This window comes from Mustela lutreola, chromosome 6, assembly GCF_030435805.1.
Source record: "Mustela lutreola isolate mMusLut2 chromosome 6, mMusLut2.pri, whole genome shotgun sequence".
Classification (NCBI taxonomy): Eukaryota; Metazoa; Chordata; class Mammalia; order Carnivora; family Mustelidae; genus Mustela; species Mustela lutreola.
Window position 1 is genome coordinate 40855808 of NC_081295.1, and position 18961 is coordinate 40874768.

An 18961-nucleotide genomic window follows, 5' to 3' on the forward strand; every position below is an offset into this window, starting at 1 on the left:
TGTGGCTGGTGGGAACTGGAGTGATACTCAGTCTTGTATGAACTCTGGGAATTTTCCCATCATAACTCCCAGCAGTTGTCCTTTCCTTGCGAGTTTTCCCATCCTTGTGGAGCCTCACCTTTTACCTGCACATGCAGACTGTTACTTAGCCCAAGACTTCAGAGGCCCTTATTTAGGTTTCTGGAACTCTGTGAGTAGCTCCTTCATCTCGAGTGCTCTGCCCTTCACTCTAGTTGTCTTGGCCTCCCTGAGTTCCAGTCTGTCCACTCAAATCAGTGAGACCTCTGTGGTATGTTTGAAAGTTCCCTCTCCTGCTTTCCCTCTCCTAGAAATTGCTTCTAGGCAAAAACTGAGGACAATTACAGGGCTTGCTTTCTTCAGGTACCACAGCCCTGTGCTGTGCTGGAAGCAGCTGTTTCAAATATTTTGTATAGTTTTTTAGTTGTTAGCCATAGAGATAAAGTCGAACCCTTATTCCTCATGGGGTCCAGTGCATTATGCTCTGTGATAAGAATAAGAGTCATAAGGCAGTTTCCAATAAAAAAGAACAGTTGAAAATTTTCTAGGGATGGGCTGTATAAACTATAAAGCACTAAGCAAATAAATAGCAGTTGTTACTATAATCTTATGATATGGTCTTTAGGAAGAAAGCCTGGTTTAATGACATTGATTTTCATTGTGCCAACTTTTACTGCCCTTTCATTTGATAAAAATGCAGTCATAGGTGGGAGACATTATTCTCCTTGTGCCATTTGAGAAACTGTAACCAAGAGTATTTACCTTTTCTGTCACCTTTGAGTCACCTCTACCTATCCATTAATTCAGAAAGCCATTAAAAAGTATTTTCTGCTACCAGACCTAATTTTTTTTAACTTGTTTTGTTAAAACAAAAACAGAAACCTTTATCTATAGTTCATTACAAAACTTTTAGAACTTGGCCCTAAGTTTCCAATTTTCTTTTAAAAAACTCTTAGGGGTTTTTGTTTGTTTTTCTTTCTTTCTTTCTTTCTTTCTTTTTTTTTTTTTTTATTGCCATGGTTTGAAATTAAGTGCTGTGGCTGACATTTCAGAGTTCGCCAAACTTGTGGAAGAGTTCCGAAATTTTGGCGTGAAGCTTCTGCAGTCCACCAGTGGCCGCAGCCGTGGCACATTTGAATGGGTTGACAGCATGTTGGTTCAGGCTCTGAAGTCTGGAGATTGGCTTTTGATGGACAATGTTAACTTTTGCAAGTAAGGACCTTCTGCTTCATCACAAGATTGAAATTTGGGATATGCTTGTCAAAGTAGAACCCCAGCTGGACGTTCTGGCATTTTGAACCCATTGTTAGCTAGAAACATATCCTCAACCATATTCTGTAGACTGATGCCTGTTGAGAACGAAGGTAGTTGTCATTAGCTGCAAGGTTTTAGTTCTGTCTGACTGTTTTGAGCTAAATTGAAGGCTAACAGAATTGGATTACTTTTCCAACCATTTTTGAGGTAGACCTTTTTATTTAACATCAAAAATACTCTTTTTGTTAGGGGCATTCTTGAGGGCAGATTTTTGAAATGGAGGATCTTTTACAGGGCAGACATTTAGTAAATGTGCATCAGTGTGTCTTGCTTTGATTCTAAAGTAAGGACAGAGATATCATAAAATTGCCATTACACACGGCATAATAGAAACTACTCCAGGTCCAGTGATGGGTTTCTCTACCTGGAGCGTTTTTCAAAAGGTTTGAATTGAAATCCACTTGCCTTCACATTGATTTGATAATGTTGGGAAGTTGGGGAGATGGAAGGGGAAAGAGAAAAGAAAGAGCTATATCATGGGACAATTTTCCTTAATTTATTTAATCATGGAACAAATATTTTGCATATTTACTGTGTATGAATCTCTGGGCAACATGCCTTGGGGAGTGAAAAGGGGGATGGACGGGGAGAGAGCGAGCACAGTTCTATATGGGGAAGAGGTCCTTGCTGAAGGAGGACATGGGTCGGGAACAGAGGGAGGCCTGCACAAGGAAAAGTAGAACCAGTGTAGCGCGTCAGTCTGTCACCATTGTATTTGAATTCTTTGTGCAGCCCATCAGTGCTGGATCGTTTGAATGCTTTGCTTGAACCTGGAGGTGTTCTCACTCTTAGTGAGAGAGGAATGATAGATGGATCCACTCCCACCATAACACCAAATCCCAATTTCAGGTATTTGTGCCTCTTAAGTTTCTTCTAAGAATCTGACTCCCTTAGTGGGGGAGGTGGACATTCAGTAGGACCTTCTTACATGTTATATTTATGCATCCAGTCATAAGTATCTTCACCTACTTATTGATTCAGTTAATACATATTTATGGTGGCTTTGCTATCTATTTTCCAGACTCTGGGAGTTCATCAGTAAGCAAGAGGGGCCTCCTGGCTGTCTCAGTAGGTAGAGCATGTGACTCTTGATCTCAGGGTTGTGAGTTCAGGCTCCATGTCGGGCGCAAAGCTTACTTTAAAAAATGAAATAATAAAAAATAAACAGAGGCAAGATCCTTGCAGTGGGTTGGGGCTAAAGGGTAGAAGCGGGAAACTGAACATGAGTCTTTTCCAGTCGTTCAGGTAAGATATGTGATAGCTTTGACTAGGATGGCCATATGAATGGGATTTGCTGTTGGATGTGTGGGTTGAAAAAAAGAAGCAGCAAGGATTTTACCTGAATTTTTGGCTTGAGTAATTGGGTAAATATGGGAACCATAGAGAAAGGGAAGACTGGCAAAGGAGCAGGTTTGACATGGGGAAGGTCAGCAGGGAATCCGCTGTGTAGCGTTGGAGGTGTCAGGCGACTAGGCGGAGGTGTTGCTGGACATTGAATATATGACGGTAATTGTTTCAGGAGAATACATTGCTCTCTTTTCTGATCCCTGTAGGTACGTTAGAATGATGAATTAGCACTATCTGATTTGGGGAATATCTGAAAATAAGAATTTTAACATTCTCAGATAGCTTTAAAGGTGCGCTGGATAAATAATAGTTCCTAAAGAGAGTAGGTCTAGAGAAATTGATGTTGCTATAGTGATGCGTTTCGGCACTAGAAGGTGGAACACGGGTGAAAATAGCAGACTTTGAGTTAGTGGTATCTCCCTTGATAAGCTCCCTGAAGAGGAGCCACCTAGGATTTGCCCTCACTAATTGTTGCTGAACTACATCATTGGTTGCAACTGGGAGTTTAATTTATTTTTCTTTGAATTACTCTATTACTAGACTTTTTCTCTCAATGGATCCTGTTCATGGAGAAATATCCCGAGCTATGAGGAACCGTGGACTTGAAATCTACATTTCAGGAGAAGGGGATGGGAACATCCCAGATGACCTGGATATGAAAGTTCTGCTGCACAGCCTTGGGTTGGCGGGGGATAGTGTGTGCAACAGCCTTTTGGCTCTACACACAGAAATCCAAAGCACTGTAGTAGGTAAGGTGCTTGACTTCTAGGCCTCTGCAGAGTTTTATTCCCCTAGAAATTCTTACGTTATTCCATTTGACTGCTAACCTAGGAGTTCTTAAATTTAGTATACATGCAAATAGAAATTACCAGAAAAGTGTGTTAAAAATGTAAATGCGCTGATGTCCTTCTTTCCCCTAAGAGATTGGGTTCAGCAAGTCTGGGTGAGGCACAGAAATTAATATTTTAAAGAAGCTTCCCAAGTAGTTCTGATGGATTTATTTGACACCCTTATTTTAAGGAATACTGCTTTAAGCACTAAAATTTGTAAAGTTTGTTCCTCTTATCTGTAGGGTGGTCATTGAGTCTTTTGAAGGTAGAATAAAGAGAGAACTTTGAGCTGCTTAAAACAAGTTTTACTTCTTATAAATGTCCAAATATACAGGAATAGGCAAGAGTAATAGCAAAGGTAATGATAAAAAAATGACATGCTATCTACTAAGTAACTGCTGTGTGTTAGGTACGATGTCAGTTGCTTTTTTAGTCTTCACATTAGTTCTTCAGAGCAGGTTTTCATTTTATAGATAGGGCTCAGGGAGGTTGAGTAATTCATCAAAGCCAGTGAAGTTTCATTGTAGTTCTGTTGGATTTTAAAACACATCGTCCATTATGAGGCCATGCTCATTTTGCTACTTCACTGTGTATCAACTTTCGATTAAGGATATATTTTATCAGGCTTTGTCATACTTGTAATTGTCACTTTCCAGCAATATACTTTTGATAGCCAAAAAGGGATGGGGGAGGCAGAATAGGGAAGGAATATGAATGTTCCCACAAGTCTATAATGTGCTACTGAGACCCTAGATTCCACTTAGAAGGTTTTCTAAGGGTAAGTATTGGGTGGATTTGAGTGGAACGAAGTTTGATGTGAAGATGAATTTATCTGTTTTCATTGGACATTTTATAGAATCTGTTGCTCATAAATGGCAATATTTTTTTTTATAGGTTCTCCAACATCCTCTATTTCAACTCTAATTCAGACAGCCTTACTCATTGTGCAGTACCTACAGCGAGGGCTGAGTTTAGACAGAGCCTTTTCTGAAGTGTGCTGGGAGGCATATGTCCGCTCCCAGCATTCACCAGCAAACCAGAAGGTACTAAGAACTGTTTGGAAGAGCTTTCTCAGTTATAATACTCTACATTATTTAGGTGGAGGAAATTCTTCCTATTGATGGTAACTTTAGTGAGCTGAGAGTAGAGCACTTCAGTTACTCTCTAGTAGAGATCTGCTATCTAAGTATTTTCCTGGAAAATAGGTTAAATGTAAGTATTACTTCTTCGAAACTTAGTTGTCATCAAAGTGGAATATAGCTTGTAATGTTGAAAATTGAAGGCTGTGATGAGAGTTGTCATGAGATGATCACAAAGAGCCTGGGAAACTATTAATACTCTGCTAGTTTCTGGAGATAGCACTTGTATGTTGCCTGTACACCCACGTGTTTTTATCTTTTAACCAGCTTGTGCAGGCTTTACTGGAGAAACATGTTTTTTCTCTGCGAGCACATGAAACCTGGGGTAACTCCATTCTTGCCATGGGCCTGTGGCCAGATTCTCTGCCTTCAGCTCTCTTTGCTACGGAAGATTCTCACTTGTCTGTAGTCCGAAGTGATGGACAGATCTTAGTGTATTGCCTCAACAGGATGAGCATGAAAACCAGCAGCTGGGCCAGGTCAGTGAGACCTTCGGTTTGAGTCTCTTTGGCATCTTGACTTTTTTTTTTTTTTTGATGGTAGTGGTCTTGACCCAAAGTATTTGACCAGAATGTTAATGTGGTCATTTATTAACTAGCTATCATAGTTTCCTTGTTCATCGTAACATTGCTCCTTACTATTATTATTCACTCGATGTGTTTTTTTTTTTTTTTTTTTTTTTTTTTTTTTTTTTTTTAAAGATTTTATTTATTTATTTGACACAGAGAGAACACAAGTAGGCAGAGAGGCAGGCAGAGAGAGAGAGAGGAGGAAGCAGGCTCCCTGCTGAGCAGAGAGCCCGATGCGGGACTCGATCCCAGGACCCTGAGATCATGACCCGAGCCGAAGGCAGCGGCTTAACCACTGAGCCACCCAGGCGCCCCTCACTCGATGTGTTTTAATTGTCCTTCTTCGAAGGGGACTAATCTTTACCCTTCACCTCTTGGATCCAATATTTGTAAAGTTATATTCCTGGTTCTTTGACACACAAAATGAAAGTTGATTCTGTTACTGACTTTGCCTTATTTTTCAAATGAATTTTAGGATTCAGCCTCTTACCTTGCCAGACTTAGAGAAAATTATGCAGTCCTCTAACCCTGAGAGCTTAAAATTCAGTTCAGTTGAAGTGGATACTCACTGGATCGATGAACCAGATGTTCTGGCCATGGCTGTTAAATTGCTTATAGAAAAAGCAACCAATCAAGATTGGATGCTCAGAGTTAAATGGCTTTATCATTTAGCCAAGAATATACCACAGGGGCTGGGTGAGTCAAAAAGCTTAATTTGTATAATAGGCAAATGTATTTACACTTGCGCTATTTTAGTGCCTTGGTAGCTTTGTTATTCTGTGAGTACACTGTTAAAATTGTCACCAGGAGATCTCCTAGCAAGAAATTTGTGACTTGGCATTATTGTTTGTAGAGCTGTTAAAAAAAAAAAAATTAAGGCACATATATATCTGCCCTTAGATATGTTCTAAGAGAAACTTTTTCCCCCATGCAATCCTTAGCATTTTGGGATTTTGTGCCTTCCTATCAAATCCAAAAGGAGAATGTGCAGTGTTATGTTACTGTTTATTTTTTGAACATGCTGCTGTACTACTGTAGAACGTTCTGGGGAAGGTTGCTTTTGATAACTTCATTTCCCCTTAAAAGTGCATAAGAGACTTATTTTAGTTCTAGTGCTCTAAGTTTCATGCTTAATTTCTTTGTACTTTTTTCATTTTAAGAGGAAAACCCAACAATAACAACATTGCATGCGTTGCAAAGTATAGGACTTGGAGTTTGTTGGTAGAACTTGTTGCCTAAAGTAATTGAGTTTACATGAATCTTTCTATGCGTGAGAACTTAGCCAGGGAATGTGTATATTGTGTGGTGCATGTGATCTGTCTAAAATTGTATAGAGGGAATTTATATATTATCTGCATTGTCCTATATGAGCACTACCAGCCACAGGTAGCCACTGAAATGTAAATATACATTAATTAAAATGAAATAAAATCTAAAATCCAGTCCTTAGTTGCACTGGCCACATTTCACGTGCTTACTAACACATGATTAGTGGCTGACAGTGCAACTATAGATGTTTCCATCACTGCAAAAAGTTTGCTTGGACAACTCTACTTTTAATATTAACATTTTCTTCTCCTTCCTCCACAGAATCAATACAGATTCATTTGGAAGCCAGTGCTGCATCTCTTAGGAATTTTTACTCAAATTCTCTCTCAGCTGGAGTCAGTAATGTCATCAAAATATTACAACCAAATATAACAGGTACTGCACCTGATTTGATTTTGAGTTCTCAGTACAGTTTAGGAAACTGGTCCATCAAGTCTATGGAAAAAGACCTGTCAAAACTGCCACTGTAATAAACACTGTATTTTGGAAGACTCACAGTATCCAGATGCAAATTCTACTTCTTTATTTGAAACCATCCCTTTTTCCTTTAGTCTTTGAAAAATGATGATGATGCACAGCATAATGGGGAGAGCACAGGAGTTGGAAGACTGGTCTCTGGTCCCAACTCAGCCACAAACTAGCTTTTCATTTGAGCTTTTTCATTTGAAAAATATGGGAATTAAATTCGTATCTCTCAGATCCCTTCAACTCAGAGCATTCTGAGTTGTTAAGAAAAAAGGTTTTAAATTACGAGCTCTTTGACTTGAAGGGTAAACAAAACAGTGTGAATTACTTCAGAAAATATAAAAGTTAATAAAAGTTATAAAGCCTTAAATATAAAGTTTTAAAACCATAATGTTAAAAGAAATAGCCATTCAGAATTTATTTTTGGGGGGCATCTGGGTGGCTCAGTGGGTTAAAGCCTCTGTCTTCAGCTCAGGTCATGATCTCAGGGTCCTGGGATTGAGCCCCACATTGGGCTCTCTGCTCAGCAAGGAGCCTGCTTCCTCCTCTCTCTCTGCCTGCCTCTCTGCCTACCTGTGATCTCTGTCTAATAAATAAATAAAATCTTTAAAAACAAAACAAAACAAAAAAAAAACCCAGAATTTATTTATTTATTTATTTTTAGTTTTAAAATTTTTTTTTCCTTTTTTTATTTATTTGTTTGACACAGACACAGCAAGAGAGGGAACACAAGCAGAGGGAGTAGGAGAAGCAGGTTTCCTGCCGAGCAGGGAGACCGATCCAGGGCTTGATCCCAGCACCCTGGGATCATAACTGGAGTCGAAGGCAAATGCTGAATGACTGAGCCACCCAGGCACCCCTATTTTTATTTTTATTTATTTTTATTTATTTATTTATTTATTTATTTATTTATTTGAGAGAGAGACAGTGAGAGAGAACATGAGCGAGGAGAAGGTCAGAGGGAGAAGCAGACTCCCCATGGAGCTGGGAGCCCTTGTGGGACTCGATCCCGGGACTCCAGGATCATGACCTGAGCCGAAGGCAGTCATCCAACCAACTGAACCACCCAGGCGCCCTATTTTTATTTTCTTAAAAAAAGATTTTATTTGAGAAAGAGGATGAGTTGGGGGGAGGGGCAGAGGGAGAGGGAGAAGCACACTCCCCACTGCGCAGGAAGCCCAACATAGGGCTAAGTCTCATGACCCCGAGATCATGACCTGAGCAGAAGGCAAATTCTTAAGTGACTGAGCTACCTAGGCGCCTCCAGAATTTATTTTTAATTAAGGAGTAAGATTGCACACTTTCTTGAAGAAAATAATATAAAGTTGATTAAACATAGGCATTAATGAGGAAATTATGGATATTTTCATAGAATCAGATTTTTAATTTCCCACCCCTGTCTTCATTTGATATTGATCAAAACATACCATTGCCATTTGGTTTAGAAGAAAATATGTATGATGATTTTGTGCTAACCAATGACCTTATGTACACTAAAGATAACAAGGAAAATGTTTGGGAAGAAATCAAATAATGGGGAAAACTACTGTAGTAATCAAGTTGTGGCTTAACTTTTGGCTTCCCAAGTATGAAAGAATTTTGGTCTTTGGAAACCGTGTTAGGGTAGAGCAGCAGGTTCCCTTTTTAGTAGGTATCCTTTGCCCACTGTTGGGACATACTAGGTATGCCTTCATCTTCCTTTTCTAGTGTATAGCTCTGGATCATGTAGTCTTGTTGGACTTTGGAATATGGGTTCCCTCCTTCATGTACTTTGCTGTTGACAGTAGGCATTTGTTAGTCTAGTGTATGGTAGATACTTGATGAGCTCCACTGACCTACCCAGCCACCTTAATGTTAATGTTACCATTGTTTTGTCCTAACCTCATTCCTTGGGTTCTCATGGGTTCTCCACAGAAGGGTCAGATCTGATCACTGCTGCTTTATAGAAGAGGTGCCAAATTTAAGCCAAAGAAGCAGCACAATACTATATTCTCTGATTACAAAGAAAGGGCTTTTATTTTTTATTTTTGTTAAGATTTTCTTTATTTATTTGAGAGAGAGCGAGCACAGCAGGGGGATCAGCAGAGGAAGAGGGAGAAGCAATCTCCCCGCTGAGTGGGACGCCTGATGCAGGGCTCCATCCCAGTACCCTGGGATCATGACCTGAGCCAAAGGTGGATGCTTAACTGATTGAGCCACCAACTTGCCCCAAGAAAGGGCTTTTAAAAGCAAAATCTTGAGTTGTTTTTGTTTTTTTTGTGTTTTAAAGATTTATTTATTTTCTTGAAAGAGTGCACTTGTGCATGGGAGTGCCGGGGGACTGGCAGAGGGAGAAGGAGAATCTCAAGCAGACTGTGCGCACAGTCAGGGCCTGACACACACTGATGCTGTGTCAGGCCCTCAGGCTAGATCCTGTGACTCTGAGATCAGGACCTGAGCTAAAAACAGGAGTCAGACACTTAACTGACTTTGCTACCTGGGTGCCTCCTGAGTGGTTTTTCTTACTGAAAGCAAATGAAACATATTTATTCATTTGCCACTATGTGAGTTAGGTTTTTCTTGAGCTTAATGACAACAGATTGGGTGATGAAGCTCATAGATTGTTTTCTGACCAGCAGTGGAACCTGGGCAAGTGAATGTATTGGTCGGAATGCTTATGTTCTAGAGGGATTACCTTATATCCTGCAGTGGAGTGAATTTTCAGGACTAGTCGAAATTTAGTATTTAGAAAGGAAATAGTGTAAAAGCAATTGATCTATGTTTTTCTAGTGTTGTGGGCTGAAACCAGCAATTTTCCTATTCTCTTTCTTTCTGAACATCAGGACTGAATGTGATCAAATTAAGACAGTACAAATCTTCCACTGAAATTTTCTAGGCAGGGAGTTTAACTGCCAAGTTCTATTTTTTGTTCTGTTTCTTTAAACCAGATGAATTTGTGATCCCTTTGGACCCCCGATGGAATATGCAGGCTTTGGACATCATTAGAAACTCTGTGGACTTTGACCCACAAACAGACCAGCCTGAGCAGCTCTTTGCCCTTTTAGAGTCTGTTGCAAACAAGTAGGTGAAGCCTGCTGTTTTGGGCATGTTGGCCTTCTTATACAATCTAGCTTTATCATTATACCTTTTCTAAACTGTCTCCTTACATGTATTTAATCTTACATGTGTTTAATTTCCTGAACCTAAGAAGTGGTGGGATGTTAGATGGGATTCCCTTCATCACCACCTCGCCTTCATGCTCCATGCTCAGTGAAGTAACCCTGAATGCAAAATGCCTGTAAATTCTGCAAGTTCTTAATAATTTAATAGGATGCTTTTAAGAGATAAATTAGCTTAATGTTAATATTGTGTTTTATTTTGCAGTTAATCCTTTATCATATGACCTAGAGTCATATTTCTATTGTTTTCTATTCATGAGTCTCAGCAGTTCCTCTCATTTTTACCTGCTCATTCTCTCACAGCCTTATGTCCACGTCATTTCCCTTAAATGTTGAGGAGACATGTGGAGCCTGCATCCCTATGTGCATACCCAACATATAAATTCACCTAATTGTTATATAAGCTGGTCTTTCCTCACATTTAATGTAATAGCCAGCAGTATTTTTTTAATTGGCAAACAGTGTAATGGAATACATTTTTACAAATAATTTTTTTAAATTTTTTATTTTTTTATAAACATATATTTTTATCCCCAGGGGTACAGGTCTGTGAATCACCAGGTTTACATACTTCACAGCACTCACCAAAGCACATACCCTCCCCAATGTCCATAATTTTACAAATAATTTTATAATTGAGGTATAATGTACATTATAGAAAAGTACACTTAATAATGAGTATATTTGGTTTTGGGGAATTTTCAGAAGGTGAACTCATGCATATGGTATGAACCAGCACTTCAAAGGCCCTCTTGTCTCCCCTCCTAGTAACTCCCCCTGCTGCCTCCCCAGGTAACTTATAACACTGGAGGTTAATTTTATGAGGACCACTTTCAAGAGTTCACACTGTATTTAGTGGGATCACAGCAAAACCTGACAGTCTACCAAATGCAGCTTTTCCCAGCCTTCTGTCTCCCCGCCCCCCCGTCCAACACACAGTCGTCATCACTTTTACCTCCCATCTCTTTAGTCCAGAATTTGGAAGGGAGGCAAAGGAATGGCAGGTTCAAAGAGATTGATCTTCCAAGGATTCTCAAAATTTCAGCAGGTAGAGGATGTGATTGCAAAATAGAATACACCAGTAACCAGTAATATTTGTTATGTTATTGATTTCATTTCAGGACAATCCTGTATCTTGACCGGGAAAAACGTATTTTTACTGAAGCAAATCTGGTTTCTGTTGGTGGCAAAAAGTTAAGAAATAGTGTTTTGAGAATGTCCTTTGAGTTCCATAAAGGTGAGAAGTTTACCTTTTATATTCTTGAGTTATGTATCTGATCATAGAATGTTGCTTAAGAGACCTTTAGCAGCTGCTGCCATTTTACTGATTTCTTTTGATTTGCTGGCCTGATTGTTCAATAGTAATGAGTAACTGCTTTGTACATGTCCTCAATTTTATTTACTTTTTATAGTAACCTTATGTAGTGTAGATCTTATTTTGTGATAAGAGGAGAGGGATGTGCAGAGATCCTAATGGTCACATCTCTAGCAAGTAACAGAGCTAAAATTTGAAATCTAGATCTGTTGACTCAAAAAGTTCATGCTTCTAAGTATTTGGTAATAGGTTCTTTCTTCATCCTTCCTTTATTTTTTTAAATTGAAAAGATATCTGCACTTGCTGGAAAAAATTTGGACTGTATGGAAGCATAAAAAGTGAAGTCTGCCTTTGAAGCAGTTCTTGTTAACAGTACCTTCATTTGTATTCTCTCCTCTGTGCTGTTTATTCATTCAAACATTTATACACTTTGTTTTTGTTTTGTATTTAAACACGTATTTGTTTAAAATATCCATTATTGCTCAGTAATTTTAATTTTTCACTAAGATGTTAAGAACTTCTATAGATATGCATACCTGATCTTTTAAATTTAATATGGTAATAGTAGGCTATGAGTTTGCTTTCAGTTTTGACCTTTCAAAACTGACCTTCATACTGGAGTTGCAATTAAGTTCCATATTGCAGTTGACTTTGAAAATGTCCAGAGATTAATTTAAATCTGATCGAATGTTCTTATTTATGTCAACTCTAAGATCCAGAGAGCTATCACAGTCTGCCCCCTGAAATTGTGGTCAATCTTGCTGCTTTTTTTGAACTTTGCGATGCACTAATCCTGCTCTGGGTCCAGTCATCTCAGGAGATCGTATCCAATGCCAATGTCATTGAGGTGAGGAAATGTACCTCATGTTTTTATTTTGTTTCAAGACAAATGTTTAAGATTTTTAGTGGTGAGATGAACTATAATGTTGTTATTATATATCCAATATTACTTGAGAAATTTAATTGTTTTTAACAGATATATATTTTTTTATATATATACAAAATATATATAAAATCTTAGAGCTTTGTGGGTATATAATTGACATAATAAATAGCATATATTTGAAGTGTAGAATTTTATGTTTGGCATGTATACACCTGTGAAGCCGTTACCACAATAGTGAACATATCCAGTACATACCCTCAAGCCTTTCCTCATGTTCTTTTGTAGTTCCTTTCTCTCCCTTGCCCCCACCCTAAACCAGGTATATTAATATGCTTTTGGTCAGTTGCATTTTTCTAGCATTTTAACCCACTGAGCCATCTAGGCGCCCCTAGCATTTTATATAATGGAATTATGCAGTATACTTTTTTGTCTGGCTTTTTTTTTTAACTCAAAACAGTTATTTTGAGATGTATCCAAATTGTTTAGTGTATCAAGAGTTCATCCCTTTTTATTGCCAGGTAATATTCCATCAAATGTATATGGTACAATCTCTCTACCTCTTGGAGAACACTGGAATTTTAATTTGTATTTTAATCCACTTAAGCCTTCTTAGACATCATTATTGTGTATGGATTTTCTTGAGTTTTAAATCCAGATTATTCTAGTAGTTTCAATAAACTAGAACAGTAGGTCTTAACTTTTAAGACCATAAATGAGTCTTGAGTCCAAAAAGTTTACCAAAGACTCTAAAGAACTTTTGTTTATATCGTCACATCTGTCCGTATTTACTATATTAGGAAATAAATATGAGAAATACAAAATATATTTATTAGTTTGCTTAAAAAACACTGCAAATCCATTTTTTTGTACAGCAAATCCATTTAATGTTAATAGGAATAGAATTAATGAGAGCTGTTTTTCAAAACAAATTAATGGAAAGTACAACTGTTTTTACATTTCTTCAAGTCTTCTTAATATCTGGATTAACAGAAGAAAATGGACTCTGTTTTTGCATTCATTCTCTTACGTTGTGTTGTTTCAGCCTCTATTCATATAATTATACTCCTCCCTTTTCCAACCTCATATCTTCATTGCCATTTCATATAATTGTGAATAATTGTCTTTGGTCCTGAACCACAGCTTGACAAGTGATGGTTTTCTAAAGTTTACTTGTAATGTGGAATCTGAAAAAAATACACCAAATTTGTCATGCATCAAAATCCATTCGTCTGGCTTGCACTTTGGATGGACTCTTACTCTTGTAGAAATTGAGCTCGTGCTTTGGTAATTTGGAAAATATTGTTCACAGAGTTACCAGATCTTCCAAATGTTGACAAATCATTCTTCAGTGTCAGCAGAGTCATGCTTATGTACAACTATCACAAACCTCATCAGAATTTTGAAATATTGGGAATTTGTCAGGGTCTTGGTTTTTCAAAGTTCTGGGTTTTGCTTTGAAAGCTTGACTTTTATCACTGGCAACAAATACTCTCAGTTGCTTTTCTTGAGTTGACAGATTCCCTTCATTTTCAATATATAGTGTTTGCCAGATGCCCAGTCACAGTTTGTCCATCCCACCCATGGGATGGACTGTCAGTACAAATGTCAGTACAAATGTCAACATAGTGGAAAAAAAGGTAAATAATTTGATATTATGAAAGTAGCTTTTACCTCATGGAATCTAGGAGAGAAAACACTCAAGAAATCTTGAGACAACTTTGCTGTAAAAAATAGCTTTTAGGGGACGCCAGCGCTCCTGCCTCTGTCTCAGGTCATGATTCCAGGATCCTGGGATGGAGCTCCTCATCAGTCTCACTGCTGGGGTGGGGTGAAGCTTGCTTTCCTTGTTCCACTACCCCGCTCGTGTTCCTGTTCCCGCCATCTCTCTCTTTCAAATAAATAAATAAAATCTTAAAAAAAAAAAATTTAGAAGAGCAATGATAGAGACACACCTGATTTGCATTACAAACCTACCTTAGTGAAAACAGTAGTTATTAACACAAGGATAGACATGTAGACCAGTGAAACCAAAAGGAATTCAGAAATAGATCTTAGAGTTAATTGATTTTTTTTCTTCTAAAAGTGTAAAGATATTTTAATGGGGAAAAACAGTGTATTCAACAAATTGTGAGGGAACAAGTATAATAAAGTTCATATAATAAAGTTAAAAATGAGCCTTTTTACCCCTGTCTTACATTATATAGAAAAATTACCTCAAAAATGGGTCATAAATCTAAATATAAAAGCTAAAACTCTGTACTGTCTAAAAGAAAACATGGGAGAAAATCTTCGTAACCTGAGGATAGGCAAAGATTTCAGAGGATTCTTCATAAAAGAAAAAATCTGATAAGATTTGTCAAAATCAAAAACTTGGTTTTTTTTTAAAGATTGTATTTATTTATTCATGAGAGATGGGGGGGTGGCAGAGGGAGAAGCAGGCATCCCGCAGAGGAGGGAGCTCAATGTGGACTCACTCTGGATCATGACCCTAGCTGAAGGCAAATGCTGAACCCACTGGGCCACCCAGGTGCCCAAAAACTTCTGTTCTTAATTGACAATGTTAAGAAAATGAAAACACTGGGAGAAACTGTTAAAAAACGGGCTGTATACATGAAATTATAATTGTATTATATAGAAACTATATGTAAATTATATAAACTAGAGCAGCCCAAATTTTTAAATGGACAAGATACTTTGAATAGATGCTTTTCAGAAGATATATGAATGCTTAGTAAGAACTTCAAAAGTTGCAACATCACTAGTTATCAAAGAAGTGTAATTGAAACCACAGTGAAGTACCACCCACGAAATGGCTAAAATTAAAATCACTAACAGTAGTAAGTATTGGTAAGGAAACAGAACAACTGAAATACGCATGTGCTGCTGGTTGGAATATAAAATAGTGCAGCTGCTTTGTAAGAGAAGTTGGCAGTGTCTAATAAAATTGCATGTATACATACCATATGACCCAATAATTCCATTTTCTCTAAGGAAATAGCTCTGAACTTTAAGTGGTTGGAGGAAAAAAGCTGTGCCTTCTCTGGCTGCTTTAATGTCCCTAAAAATATTTCATTCGAATGCTAGACCATTTATGTGGGTATGTTAAGTATTGATTAACAATTGAAATCTGTGTCTTGTGTCTTTTCCTGAGAAATGTTTTTGAGTAGTTTGGTTTACTTTGTTTTTAGATCTTGGATTCTCTGCGGTGGCGGGATCGGTTTTGGACTGTGGCTGACACAGTAAAAGTGGATGCCCCAGGCCTCGCCCTGCTTGCCCTTCACTGGCACTGGGTTTTAAAACATTTGGTCCGTCAGATTCCCCAACTCCTAATGAACCACGAGGACAAGTAAGACTCCTATTTGGAGTAATAATGTCAACATCTATAGTACTGATGATGATAAAGAAAAAAGGGTTTGGAATTGAAGCTTCTTGCTTTACTTTGGTTGATTCCCGTAGTCTATTGGTGAATATAAAGCAAATATAAAATGTAAATCATGTCTCTACTGTGTCTCTACACTATCCAGCATTTCCCTCTTTCCTTACTTCCCTCTGCCCTTTTCTCCTTCTTTAAAGATACTACAAAGAGATTCAGACGGTCTCAGAACATATTCAGAATTGCTTGGGGAGCCTGACAGGTGGCTTCACTGGTATAAAGAAGTTGCAAAAGTTCCTGGGACGACCATTTCCTTTTAAGGTACAACTTAGAAACATGTCGTAAACACTAAGATTTGACCTTTTCTGAAGTTCTGGAGCCTGGGGACTGCCATTCAACTAGACTCATCCTTTCCAATAACACTTAACTTTCAGATGTTCACAGTACTATTAACTGATTAGTTAAGTGTTAACATTTTGCTTATTCTTGGAGAGTGTTACATCTGAGTAGAGTTTTAACTTTATTACTATAAAACCTCCTGAGAGTAACAGGAGTAATCAAACCTTACGTTTTTCTAGAAGCGTTGTGGAAACGTTTCATATTTTTTTTTAGACGTAACAGGCTGGTAAAAAGAACCTCATTTCTCCTCTATAGTAGGTTCTCCTGGGTTTTATTGTTTCAGAACAAGCTGGTGGTGGAGTGTTTGTCTCAATTGAAAGTCCTTCACAAAGCACTTGCCATCAGAGAGCGGATGTCTGCCCTTGGGGAAAGTGGATGGTGGGAAGACATTAATCGTCTCCAAGTGGTTGCTTCTGAATGGACTTTAAAGAAAAGTCTCTTGCAGGCCTGGGGATTAGTCCTCAAAGCTAATATTCTGGAAGATGCCAACCCAGGTAATATACTCTAGAGTTTAGCCTGCTGACAGAGGCTCCAGAACTATTTGCCGCTCTACAGCCAATAAGTTTTTAAGTTTTTCCCTTAGATTTTCTTTTTTTCTGTTTCTTTTTTCCTTTTCTCTTTCCCTTTTCTGGGTATGCTATAACTACCATTAAGTGAGTGTGTCAGGCAGAGAGATGGACTTTACAGGTACTGTTTAATTCTGTCATCAGAATCGTGCAGGTATTAGTGACGTCATCTCACAGGTACAAAACTCACAGTCACATAACTAGTTCTTGGGAATCTGAGCCTGTTCTATTGACCGCTCTGCTATTAATATTGCATGTGTCTTCTTGTCCAGATGAGTTGAAGAATATTGTGAATGCCCATTGTTCAGAACTAAAAGCCAAAGGAATTTCACTTGGTTTTCTCGAAAAAAAGCACAATGAAGCTTCCTCCCTATTCCAACCAGACTTTACCTCCTTAATCCAACTCACCAGGAATGTTCAGTTGTGGCCTCCAATGGAGTACCTAGCTGTGCTTTGGCAGTACAAAGTGACAGCTGATTTTATGACACAGGCTTGTCTACGAAGGTGAGCCATTTTCCTTGGGGGAACTTTTTTTTTGTTAGGTTATTCGATGGATCCTACATGTGAAACATAGCACAGACTTGTCTTAAAGGGGACTGGCTACTAAAACCAAGGGAAGTCTGTTGCCACTGATTCTTTGCCTGTTTTGACTCCACCTTTTCAAGTTACTAGGTGTCTTTCCAGTAAAATTGCTTGTTTTTATTTTAATAAATGCATTCTGTGTGTTCCATCTTCCCATACGTAACAGATTTCTAGCAGTTTATTGACAGTCCACAACCCAGCCTTTCTTCCTCTTTATTTGTGGAACAGGTCCAGCAAAAATCAGCAACCGCAGATAGAGGAGGAGATCCGTCATCACATCACATTTTGTCTTAAGCACACACCAATTGCTCCACAAGAGCTTCGAGATCTTTGGTTCCTATTGCACCATCAGAAGGTAAAAACTAAGATCAAAAAGGGAGATAAAGCTGCTTAATGCTATGGCCCAGTTAACCTTTCTGTGGCAGACTGGTTGCAGAATGTTCTGTTTATGTCCAAAACTCAGTTTTACTTGAATTAACTTTGAAAGGGGAGAATTTCGAGTGTTTTTTTGCATTAATTACCTGGGTATTCCTCAACTCTTATCACAGAATCATTCTGTTTGGTTTCCAGTTAAATAACACTAAATTATTTGCTTATTTTTATTGTTTGTGCAAAAATACATACATGTGAGTGTTTTAACTCTTTCCCCTAGAGTAACTGTCGAATGTCAATAATGGTAAACAATAGTTATTATAACTTCATTAGTGCAACATTAATTTTTTTATAATGCTTTTGTTTACTTAACTGTTTTGCTGATATTATAATTGTGTGATTCACTTATATTTCCTCATGAGCCTTATAAAAAACAGATCTCAGTTTTCTAAAATTATAAACAAGATAAGTGGCTTAACCAAGATGACCAGGGTGGTAGGGAATCAGGGACTTTAGAATTAATATATTTAAACCCATGTTAATTTTAGATGAGTCTTACAAGAGGGAGACCTCATAACTTGATTAATAGAATTTTTCTCAAATATTCTTTTATCTGTTTATCTTTAGGTGTCTACTGAAGAAATTATTTCCTTGTGGTCTGACTTGTTTAATTCCACATTTATGTCTTTTTGGAGTAGTACTGTGACTACAAATCCAGAGTACTGGCTAATGTGGAGCCCTCTGCCTGGTGTAGAGCAGAGGGAGATGCCCAAGTCCCTTTTGGACTCCACATTGAAGGTTTGTTGGCATAAAATCATAAAAGTGTCTGATAACAATTCTTGATCTAGTAATAAACATTTTTAAAAAGGATTTTATTTATTTATTTGACACAGAGAGAGATCACAAGTAGGCAGAGAGACAGGCAGAGAGAGGGGGGAAACAGGCTCCCCACTGAGCAGAGAGCCCAATGCGGGGCTCGATCCCAGGACCCTGAGATCATGACCTGAGCCGAAGGCAGAGGCTTAACCCACTGAGCCACCCAGGTTCCCATCTAGCAATAAACATTTATTCCTAGGACAGAGCAGTAACTAAGTAAGCGATTGCAATATTTTATTTTCTGCAGGATGTTAGTAAGAATATCTTCAAAAAAGATACTCTGTCTTGGGACGCCTGGGTGGCTCAGTTGGTTGAGCGGCTGTCTTCGGCTTGGGTCATGATTCCAGCATCCTGGGATCGAGTCCCGCATCGGGCTCCTTGCTCAGCAGGGAGCCTGCTTCTCCCTCTGCCTCTGCCTGCCAT

General features: G+C 38.3%; 1 protein-coding gene across 2 annotated transcripts in view; it reads left to right on the forward strand.

Annotated features, from left to right (window-relative positions):
* Positions 1 to 18961, forward strand: part of MDN1 (midasin AAA ATPase 1) — a 172411-nt gene that overhangs the window by 102845 nt on the left and 50605 nt on the right. For both annotated transcript variants that reach the window (XM_059177084.1, XM_059177085.1), the window contains exons 44-59: positions 1071 to 1230; positions 2065 to 2181; positions 3220 to 3428; positions 4404 to 4552; positions 4916 to 5127; positions 5693 to 5913; positions 6808 to 6921; positions 9939 to 10071; positions 11291 to 11406; positions 12198 to 12331; positions 15559 to 15716; positions 15944 to 16064; positions 16426 to 16636; positions 16981 to 17212; positions 17519 to 17645; positions 18290 to 18460. In XM_059177084.1, the coding sequence (XP_059033067.1) occupies positions 1071 to 1230; positions 2065 to 2181; positions 3220 to 3428; positions 4404 to 4552; positions 4916 to 5127; positions 5693 to 5913; positions 6808 to 6921; positions 9939 to 10071; positions 11291 to 11406; positions 12198 to 12331; positions 15559 to 15716; positions 15944 to 16064; positions 16426 to 16636; positions 16981 to 17212; positions 17519 to 17645; positions 18290 to 18460 (2585 nt within the window). The remainder of the gene's footprint in view (positions 1 to 1070; positions 1231 to 2064; positions 2182 to 3219; positions 3429 to 4403; positions 4553 to 4915; positions 5128 to 5692; positions 5914 to 6807; positions 6922 to 9938; positions 10072 to 11290; positions 11407 to 12197; positions 12332 to 15558; positions 15717 to 15943; positions 16065 to 16425; positions 16637 to 16980; positions 17213 to 17518; positions 17646 to 18289; positions 18461 to 18961) is intronic.